At 48.6% G+C, this 11004-nt stretch overlaps 1 protein-coding gene across 1 annotated transcript; it reads left to right on the top strand.

Moving 5' to 3' along the window:
- Positions 1–256: 256 nt before the first annotated feature.
- Positions 257–10429, top strand: VGLL1 (vestigial like family member 1). Its single transcript, XM_081809301.1, has 3 exons — positions 257–458; positions 9858–10277; positions 10383–10429. Exons 1-3 carry the CDS (start codon positions 257–259, stop codon positions 10427–10429), a joined length of 669 nt encoding a protein of 222 aa, XP_081665427.1.
- The last annotated feature ends 575 nt before the right edge of the window (positions 10430–11004 follow it).

Raw genomic sequence — 11004 nt, 5'->3', positions numbered from 1 at the left:
CCAGATAATTCTCTTGTGTGGCTCCTGGGGGCCCCTTCAGCACTTCGTTGAGCTCTGTCTTGTTCCCAGAACATCGATCAGAGGAGGCTCCTCACCTGGTCCTCAGACCAGCGCGCATGGTGGTTGAGCTTCCTGGCACCGTTCAGGAGCCCCCAGAATGCCTCTCCTCCAAACTATAGCCAAGCCACATGGAAAAAATAGTGCCAGTAACATTTTGTGTTCGATCCGCAGCTGTCCCCTACCTGTGTTGCTCACCATGGAAGAGATGGGGAAGACTGATATCCAGCTGCAGAGACCTATAAAGACTGAGTGGAATCCCCGGTGTGTCCTCTTCACCTATTTCCAAGGGGACATCGGCAGCGTAGTGGACGAACACTTCTCCAGAGCTCTGAGCAATGTCAAGAGCCCCCAGGGATTGAGCCCCTTGAGCCAGAGCACAGACGTGATCCTGAGGAATGGTGAGCATGTTGGGAGGGAGGAGGCTGGAATTTTCGATCAAGGCTACCTCGGAAAGACCTGTTCTCCCAAGCCCTTGATGCGCTGACACGTGTGTGTATTTGCAGAAGGCAAGTCACACCATAAGTGAGAAGGTGCACCCATTTCTTTGGAAGTTTAGTGTGAAAATCAACAATGTGCAATCAAGCTAGTTCACCTATTTCGTTCTTTCCTTACCTGCGTTCAGTGCTGGGTTCACTGCTTAGTACACAGTTAAGAGCGCCGTGACTGTTCGCTATTATCAGCCTTCGTTATTTATTTATTTATTTTAAAGATTTTATTTATTTATTTGTCAAAGAGAGAGAGCACGAGAGCACAAGCAGGGGTGAGGCAGGCAGAGGGGGAAGCAGGCTCCCTGCTGAGCAAGGAGCCCGATGTGGGACTCGATCCCAGGATCCTGGGATCATGACCTAAGCCAAAGGCAGATGCAGATAAATAAATAAATAAATAAATAAATAAATAAATAAATAAGCAAGCATTCTAACATCTCTAAACAATTATTTCAAGATAGCTGTGTCAAAGAGTGCTCATCAAAATACCCAGGTTTGGGAAAAGCTATAAAAATTAAGCTGTCAGGGCTCTAGTAGGACTTTCATAGACCCTAGACATTTCTGACTCTATGGGCCTCTTTCTCAGCACAGCTATGAAAAAGGACATTTTGTGATTGTGTTGCTATAAACACAACTTTAATCCAGGCTGGATTCATTTTTATGTATTTGTTATTTTGTTATACTCATTTTTCTTCTAATTTTAAGAGATGTTAAAACATTTTCATGGGCTCCTAAAAAGTATCTGCGGGCCCTAGGCACTGTACTTGCCGTGCCTCATGGAGAAGTCACCCTGCCAGATGGATGGAAGTCCATCCACCATTTTGAAATGTGCAATAGACCAGGGTCTGCTTGATTTTAAGAACTCTCCATTGTAGTTGCCCGGCACCCACGTTGAATGCCTGGGTCCCACTGGAGGATGTACATGCCTCCAAATGATTGTCCGTTTTGTGCAAAGATGCCAAGTGGGGGGCCATCTGCCTGTGGGGGGAAGATCTCCCCTCTTTTCAGGAGCCATCACTCTGGCTTTGCTCTTTGGGCCTGGTTGGGGAGTTGGTGTATATCACCTTTGCAGAATTTGCTTCTGTCCTAGAAATTATTTTTCCAGTCAGGTGATGTGATTTTCTGAGACTCTTGGGAGTTAAGTAAACGTGTGGAAGGGGGCACTAAAGGAAACGATGCAGTTTACAGTTGCAATGGGCACAGTGGGGTGGCTGAAGGGTGGGGCTGTGGTGTCCAAAAGTGTGTTGAGTAGTTCAGAGCAGGAGCAAGAATGACTGACTGAGTCATTTGGGAGAATTAACGTGTAGTAAGAGCTGATAAATGGGATAAGTGGGTTTCAGAGGATCTAATCAGTTCCTTGGAAGAGTCAAAACCCCAAGCTCTTCATGCGTGGACTTCACATGCATGGACTTTGGCTGTTTGGCTTTGACTGAGTTCTGAACACACTGGCTTGGATTCATTATCATCACTCCCTTGTAAGTGCCATCTACCTATAGTCCCTCACAACCTCTGTCCCGCTTGCCTGATAAAACCCAACCTGAAATAAAACCAACTCTTGGCCTCTTGCCCCATTTCATAGGAAGACTCAAAAATTACACCCATGCACCCTTCCTCTTCCTCTCCTGCTCTTTGGAACTCACTCCACTCAGGCTTTCATCCTTATCACTCCTTAACCGCTCTCATCAAGGTTAGCCAGTGACCTCCACTTGCCAAATCAATGGTCTTTCCCTGTCTCCATCTTTTTTTGACCTGTCAGCAACATTGGCTGCAGGTGGTTGCTCCCCCCTCTTAGAAAGGCCTCTTTCACTTGGATCCCATAACATCACCTTCTCCTGGTTTTCCTCCTTCCTCCTGGGTTACTACTCCTCAGTCTCCTTTGCTGGACGTCCTCTTCTTTTCAGCTTCTAAATGTTTGGAGGCCCCAGTGTTCGGGTCTTAGACAATTTCTCTATCTACACTCACTCCCTAAGGGATCTCTTCTGTCTCTTGGTCTTAAGTACCATCTATATCAATTTCAAATGCATTACTTCCAGCCCAGACTGCATCTCAGTCCTGTCTATCCAGGTGCCTACTTGATCCCTTCACAAATGTACTAGGAATCACAAACAATGAGGTCTCAGACTGAGCTCTTAATTGCCTCCTCGACCCGCTCTTTCCACCATCTCCCCATCTCAATATATGGCAGCTGCATCCTTCCAGTTAACTGAGAGTCATGTTTAACTCCTCTCTTCATCCCCTACCCCATGCCCAGTTCTTTGAAACAGTGTCAGTTTTACCTTCAAAATATATCCAAGTTCTGACCACGTCTCCCCTAACTCTGCTTCTATCGTGTTGGTCCAGGAAGCTGTCATCTCAGCCCAGGATTTTTGCAGTAGCTTCCTGACTGGTCTCCTTGCTTCCACCTTTGCTCCCCTTCCGTCTGTTCTCAAGATAGCTGTCAGAATGATATCACTAAAAGGAAAGTCTCGTCCTATATCTCTTCTGTTCAGAACCCTCCAGTAGCTTCCTGTCTCACTTGGAATCAAATACAGAAGTCTTGCGTGGGGCCCTGTTTTCATTCTGATTTCATATCCTACCACCCCCACCTCATTTCATCCAATCTAGCCTCCTACTATTTGTAGAACATGCCAAGTACAATCCTGCCTCAGGCCCTTTGCACCTCCCCACCCCCTCCCTGAATGCTCTTTCCCCAGATAACTGCAGGACTTCCCCCTTTTCTCCATTCAGGTCTCCATCGGAATGTCACCTCTCCAGCCAGGCCCTCTCTGCGCAATCTCTTTAAGAAATAGAAACACACCCCCCTGTCACCCTCTGTCCTCTTACACTATTTTATTTTATTTAGCATTTGTCACCACTGGGCATATTATATATTTATGTGTTTTCTTTCTTGTCTCCCCCCATTCTCTAAACTGAATTCCATGGTAGCAGGGCCTCTGTGTAAATTGCTACTTCCCAAGTACCTAGCCCAAAGCCTGACACATGGAAGGTATCCAGTAAATATCGCTTGAATGAATGAAACTGTGATTTGCATCACAGGGTACTGATGTCTGCCATGGATGGAGTCACCGAAGAGAGTGCGGTGTGTGGTTTTAGAACCAGCTCCACCATTTATTGACAATGTGATCTCAGGGCACATCACTTCCTCTGTCCGTGCCTCAGCTCCCTCCTCTCTAAAGCTGAGGCTCACTCAACTATAGGAGGGGTCCATGAGGTCGTGCATGGCCACTGACACGTAGTGCCATGTAGGTGTTCGATAGGTTTGTGTGGTGGTATGAAAGCCTGACGTGTTTTCTGAGTGGCGCGAGCGGATATGGGGGCTTGCTTTCAAAGCACTAAGATCACAGAGCAGCAGGCCCCTCCTGGAAGCCTGCACGTTTTCTAGGGGCTTCTGCCATGTGACAGCTGTATGGTTTCTATACCTCTGACTTCATTCTATTCTGTGATTCTCCTGTGCATGAAGGGAACTTGGACGTGGCTCTGTTTCTTGCCCAAGCCAACCTTCCGGGGCCAAACAGAGAGACAGCCATCTTCTCTGCTTATCTTCTTGGTTGCATTTACCCTGTGAGAATCTCACGGGTCCCTTGACTGTGAAGATGTCTTCCTCACAGAGTGCGGGGCAGGTGGGGCAAATGTTGGTCCAGCTGACTGAGCAAAAGGAGGTCTGTCTTCTTCCTCCAGGCCTCTTATCACGGTTAAGAGTCAAGTTTCTCATAAGCTGTGCTGCCTCTCGGGAGGCCCCATGAAAGACCAGTCCCCCAGCGGTTCTCACAAGAGGTGTTATGTGAGAGCCCCGCAGCTTCGGAAATGGTGGGAAATCCATAAAGTGGCCTTTCATTACTGCCCGTTAGCAGCCTCTCAGGCCCTGCCGGCCAGCCCCAGGCCGCTGAGCCCTGGCTGAACCATGCCCAACAGAACAGGCTCCCATTCATGGGCTCCCGTTACCGACTCGGCCACTTTCTAAGGGAGCTCTGTCAAGCCAAATATGCAAAGCCCAAACACAGAGGCCCGTGTGGCTAGGAAATGCCATCGAATTTCCTGGCTGTTTTTCCCAAATCCAAATTATTTTTTTATTTACTTATGTATATTTTATACTGGCTGGACTTGAGAAAAGAAAACACAGGCTGAAGGCATTTTTTGAATTATCTCCCTTTTAAAAGGACACTGAGGATCTCAGAGTAGCTGACCAGAGAAGCTTCGGTAGTTGCCACTTCTTGGGGGGCGGGGGGACAGGGTCCGGATGCACATCCCACTCCACTGAGCACCCAGAGGTCTTTTGTAGCGAGACTCAAAACGTCATACCTCCTCCTCTCTCCTCTCAACCATAATCCAGTAGGGGTGGGGAGGAAACACTGGTTTGTTTGTTTTGAGTGTGAATATCTATTTGAGAGAGAGTCATGCTAGTTGTTCCTGGCCCTTGTGAACACTGACAACTCCTGGTGAGGGAGAGGAATCCGCATCAACGCAGAGTGAGCCCCCACTGGACGCTAGACACCATGGGCCAGTGACTGTAGTCACTTCAGTCCTCAAAAGCCACTGTGATTTCTGAAGGTCAAAGATAGGCAACCTGCATATGGTGTCAGAAGACAGGAGAGCAGTTACCCCCCGGGAGGTGGGCTCCCCGGGGTGGCGGCCATGTTCTGTTCCTTGACTGGGTGCTCGTCACCTAGTTTGTGAATATTCCCCCAGCGGCACGTGGGTGCATCTTCCTGCATGCCTGTTGTATTTCCCAAAGCCACTTTACAAGGGGTATTAATGTCCTCACTTCACGGAGGAGGCAACACAGCCCAGATAGGGTGAAGTGTTGAGATGGGTCACACAGCCTGTGAGTGAGGGCTAGAGATTGAAACCGAGGTCCATCGGACTCTTTACTAGCCCACTGTCCTGCCTTTGCAGACCCTGACAACAACCCGGGCGAGAGGGCTAATGCCCAGAAGGACTATCGCTAATACTGTTGACGATCGCTAACAATGATGGAGCACGTCCTGTGTGCGGGGCCCTTTGCTGGGGGCTCCCACAGGGATGAGCTCATTGAATCCTCACACCAGCTATTGGTTAACTCGCACTGTGCCCATTATCCTGGGAAGGAAACTGAGGCTCAGAGAGCCAAGTGATTTGTCCAAGATCCCACCACCAGTAAGGGGTGGCTATTCGAGACCAGGCCAGTTTGACTCCGATTCTTGAGCTCTCAGCCACTGGCAAATACTGCACACGTTCTGTGTTTCATCTTCATTTTCATCCGGATAAAGGCTCTGGATAATCAGCAAAAGACTGGGTACCCCGGGGAGGCGACGGTAAAGGAGGGAGTGGGGCCGAGCAGGCCGCCCTAGCGCCCTGGAACAGGACCGTGTCCTGTAAGCTGCCCTGTCCCCGGTGTTGTTTCAACCTCGGCTAATACAAACAATATCCTCTTTGTTTCTGGGGTGAATGAATAAGAGGCCAGCACCACTAGCCAAGAAGGCAGAGAAGGAAAAGTCAGTGCGTACAGATCGGACAGGCCGAAGGTTGGACTGTCACGGTGCAAGATGTTCAGAGGGTGCTTGGTTTTAACTTCAGCATAAAGCAGGATTTGTATTCAAGGCAGAGACAGAGAAAGGGGAGGGGGACGAGAAGGAAGGGTGGGTGGAAGGAAAGCAGGCCATTATGGATTGGTCTTTTACAACTGTGACTCCAATTCAGTGAGTCAAATGGTTTCCTCAGTTTTTACTTAAAAAAAAATAACTTTTTCGGGGCCCCTGGGTGGCTCAGTCGTTAAGCGTCTGCCCTCGGCTCAGGGCATGATCCCAGGGTCCTGGGATCAAGCCCCGCACTGGGCTCCCTGCTTGGCAGGGAGCCTGCTTCTCCCTCTCCCTCTGCTGTTCCCCCTGCTTGCGCTCTCTCGTTCTCTCTGTCAAATAAATAAAAAATCTTTTTTTTTTTTTAAGATTTTATTTATTTGACAGAGAGAGACCCAGTGAGAGAGGGAACACAAGCAGGGGGAGTGGGAGAGGGAGAAGCAGGCTTCCCGCGGAGCAGGGAGCCTGATGCGGGGCTCCATCTCAGGACCCTGAGACCATGACCTGAGCCGAAGGGAGACGCTCAACGACTGAGCCACCCAGGGGCCCCAATAAATAAAAAAATCTTAAAAAAAATAACTTTTCCTAATCACAAAAGTACCGTTATTTTTGGAAAATTAGAAAACAAAGATAAGCATTCTATGCACGCATGCTACGTTTTACAACGGACTAACATCATTTTGCACATAAATGATCTCCCAGGATCATGGCTTGAGGCGAAGGCAGCCGCTTAACTGACTGAGCGCCCCCCAGGCGCCCCCACAACATCATTTTAATGGCTCCAGAGTATCCTTTTTATAGATGTACCGAATCTATTACAATTTTTGGACATCGGGTTGTTGCCGATTTTTCACTATATTGTAAATATCCTTTTGACTATCCTCGTAGCTACATTTTTGCACACATCGTTGATTATATCCCTAAATTGTTATAAGGGGAATGACTGGATCAAAGGATGCATTCAAATTGCCCCGAGAGATTTTATGCCCACCTGCCACCATCCAACCCCAAGAGTGTCACGCAGCTCACTGCAATCTTTGCAATACCGAGAGACAGAGCTGCTAAGGGCACACGAGTTTTGGAATCAGCCAGCCAGAGCGTTTGCCAACTGCATGGCCTTAGGCAAGTTTCCATAGCCACTCCAAGTCTTTATTTTGTCATCTGGGTCGCTGTGGGGATCACGTGAGCTCATGTGGGCAGAGTGCTAAGCAAAGCGCCTGGCCCATAATAAGTGCTCAGTAAACAAAACTGTTGTGGATTTGCAACCGCTCCTACCCGCCTCTGGTGTATCATTTCCTGGAAATGGACACGCACTGAGCAATGGCTTCTGAAAATTCTCTTCTACAACTACTGTCTACACCATCCACCCTCCACATCAGCCTTCAAGTGTTGTTGCTGCTGTGGACTCTTGTGCTCAGCCCAGGACCGCCCCCCCGCCCCCCTCCCCCACTGCCCCAGTGCTCTCTGAGGTTAGGATGGGACTGCGAGGCAGGGTCTAGATGCTCAGAGTTGGGAGCATATGGGATGGAAGGCTTTTGTATTCCTACTAAAAGGAAAATCCAGGCGGCCCCAAGTGTCCTAGGACCAAAATGTTCCTGGACTGGTCTCATTCATTCATGTAGTCTGGAGTTTGATAAAGCAGCAGTCTTTCCCGGGGCTCCCTCCCTCTCATCTCTAGAGGTAACTAAGAGTGGGGGAACTTGGGTAAGAAAGGGTCACCAGGGTCACTTCTAGCGGTGGCAACAGCCACTTGAGCCAGTCAGGACTGTGACTTAGAAATGCCTTCAGGGTTCACAGGGTAGGTGAGCGTGGTTGCTGGAAAGAGGCCCCCCCACCAAATTCAGGGTCTCCACCCCATGGGTCACCAACATCCAAGTCTGCTCTGGAAAGATGGCTTTTCCCAGGTCACCCAGGGTCTACTATGGGGTTGCTGTGAATTTGGGATTTGGGACACTGCCCCCCCCCCCCCATGCTGCCATCCAAACTGTGCTCTGGTGCACTCAGTGACCAGATGGACCTTGGACAGTGGCACACCACCCACTCCCCGAAACATTTCGATCAGAAAATTCTGGAAGTCCTAAAAAAAGAAAAGAAAAGAAAAGAAAATTCTGGAAGGGAAGCAGTTAAAAGAAATATTCAAAAGCCACTGGGGCCCTGCCTTGCCCATTTCAAGCATTCAGCCTCTAGGTCATATGCATGAGATCTGTAAGGCCAGTTCAGATGGAAACTGCCCCCTTGTCGGGCTACACAATTTTTCTAACTTGTGCTCAGAACATGCAGTACCCTTATTGAACGTGAAGCATGCCTAGTGATTATACTAAGTCAGCTTAATCACTCTCTTTGTGCCCTGAATCTCTACCGGTCTGCAGATATCAATTTTCAAAAGTAGCATTCATCCCCAAGAACAAATTTTAACGTTTTCTTGCCCTTGGTTTCATTAAAAGAGGCCAACTGCCGCCCCCCACTCCTTGTGAGCGATGTGAAATGTTGGGTAGAATGTCTGTGCCACGAGGTTACAACTTCTTTTGCTCTTCTCATCTGTATTACCTGAAAAGCTATGATGGGAGGGCAGGCGGGGGGCAGCGCTCCCATGTCACTGTGCAGACCACTCAAGATGCTTTTATCTTGTACAACATGCAGGCAAGTGGAACATTCAGGAGAGCTGGGAGAGACACACGTGGGGCAGGGGAGCAGGGGGAGGGGACCAGACAGTCTCTCCAGCCCTCCAATCTTCCTTTGTCTTCACGCCCACACCCCCCTTCATTATCTTGGATAGATGAGAGGCTCTAGGTTTTAAGCACCATCTGCCAGAGCACTCTCCCTCCTCCTCTCTTGCCTGAGTGGGTGTTTCAAATGGGGAAAACATCCATCCATGTCGTGAGCTGCCCTAGACTTTTTGAACACTCAGATTCAGCTGCTACCCTCGGCACAATTAGAAGAGTATCTATGAGACCAAAGGAGACTCCATCTCCCCTTGCTAGTCCACACGAACTTTGCGAGAAGTAACTGAGTCATCCCTTGACCTTGAGCATTTTGCTTTTGCAGGAAGAGGTCCAAGCAATGACTCACTGCTCCAGCTCCGATCCCTACTTGACTAACCTGCTTTGCTAACTTGGTCCAGTCTTAGCATCCCCATGCCCCTGATCCCTCTAGAAAATTGAGTTTCAACCCCTAGACTTGCATGAGTGACTTATACACAGGCGAGCGTTAAACCCTTTATAAAATTATGTGGCGTCCTTCCATTTGGTGTATTCAAACCACAAGCTATAAAATCAAGCCAACCAGCAATGGCCAAACACAAATCACCTTTAATCAAGCAATTTTACTTCTAGAAAAGTTTCCTTGAGGGGCTCGTTGGACACGGGTGCAAAGATGTATATGCAAAGATGTTCATCACGGTGTTGTTAATATAACTGAATACTGTGCTCGTATTCGTTGCCATGGGAGGATATCTGTGATATTTTAATGATGCAAAAGCCGCCTTAAAAATCCTATGTGATGTGAAAACCATGTGGACCTGAATAGAAACAATCCGAGAAAGAAGTATACCTAAAAGCAGACATTGGTGGTCTCTGGATATTGTAGTCAGAGTGGGGTTTGTTTTTTGGTTTTTTGTTTTTGTTTTTGTTTTTGTTCTACTTTTTCTACACTTTCTTCATGTTAAAAAATAGTCTGCAGTAACCAGAAAAAAATTAAGCTATTTCCATTTTGAAAACAATAAATACCTACCTAACATGTCTTGTAAATCTTTCCTTCCCAGATAGTGACATGCCTCCAAATCAGTGGCGTTTCTCTTCTCCGTGGACAAAGCCAGAGCCAGAAGCATCTTTTGCATATGGTGCCACCAACTGCAGCTTGAATGGGCCCAGTCTCATGACTCCGGATCAGTACCCAGTGTCCCTGGCGGGCAGCCCCTCCGTTCAGTCTGACGAGCTGTGGCATTACCCCTCCCTAGGCAGCCCCAGCTCCTCAGAGCCTGGCTACTCTCAGGCCTACTCCAGTGCGCACATGGTTCCAGAGCCCCAGCCTGACGGGAAATATGAGCCCTTCCTAAGTCTCCTCCAGCAAGACCGACACCTAGCCCATCCTCAGGAATCCGCAGTGTGGGAGGATTGCAGCTCTGCCCAGGTAGCCAGAAGCGTGGGATTGCTCTGCGACTTGCCTCCCAGCTCAGCCCACGGTAAGGAAATGCCTCCAGATACTTGGAGGACTGCCTCTGACTGGTTGTAGTTGAGAGGGAGCTGGCAATGAGATGGGGTGCTAAGGCTAATTGCTCCCTCTTCAGACATGGGGCTTCTGAGGGATGGAATGTTCTGCTTCAATGTTCCATAGATCTTCACTAAGCTTCATCAACATTCAGGGTTACATAGATAGCCAGCCAGATGGACTTGGCCCCAAATGGTCACCCCAGTCTGTTGACTTGGACTTACTCTAGAAAAATGATTTAGGCTGCTGCCGAAAATCGCAGGGTCCTGCATTCACCTCGCCGTCAGCCACCAAATAATCCACTTGTAAAACAGAGAACTCTCCGACATACCTACAAGCTCAAACTCTATCCTCTAAACAGGTTGGCAACTTGCAGTGACGCCAGGTCCCTGGGCAGAAACAAGGGCGATCTACACCAACCATCTGCTCCAAACATTAAAATTCAAAGTCGCTGTAGAAGCAGTCCCATGGCTGCCTGGAGACCGCCATGGCTCGGTCTCCCTCGGGTGACTGCGCCCAGGCCACCACCCCTCCCCCTGAACTAAAACCCCTTTAAGGCTCATTCACTTCTTCATTCACTCATTCGCCCAACCAATATTTAATCAGTGCCAGCTAGATGCCAAATGCCTACCAAAAAACAAGACTCCCTTCTTTGTAAAAGGCTGGGGGAGAATTGGCCTGAAGTAGACTTTCACCAACAG

The sequence above is a fragment of the Leptonychotes weddellii genome, chromosome X, assembly GCF_054177405.1.
Source record: "Leptonychotes weddellii isolate Sample4059 chromosome X, ASM5417740v2, whole genome shotgun sequence".
Lineage (NCBI taxonomy): Eukaryota > Metazoa > Chordata > Mammalia > Carnivora > Phocidae > Leptonychotes > Leptonychotes weddellii.
Note: the sequence above shows the minus strand (reverse complement) of the source record. Positions and strands in the feature narration are given on the sequence as shown.

What these genes read in the sequence shown, in the direction of transcription:
- VGLL1 (XM_081809301.1), top strand. Translation starts at nt 257, where the DNA reads ATGGAAGAGATGGGGAAGACTGATATCCAGCTGCAGAGACCTATAAAG. An exon ending in AGACGTGATCCTGAGGAATG is followed by an intron (nt 459 to 9,857) that starts GTGAGCATGTTG and finishes TTTCCTTCCCAG; the next exon opens with ATAGTGACATGCCTCCAAAT. An exon ending in GCCTCCCAGCTCAGCCCACG is followed by an intron (nt 10,278 to 10,382) that starts GTAAGGAAATGC and finishes CTCCCTCTTCAG; the next exon opens with ACATGGGGCTTCTGAGGGAT.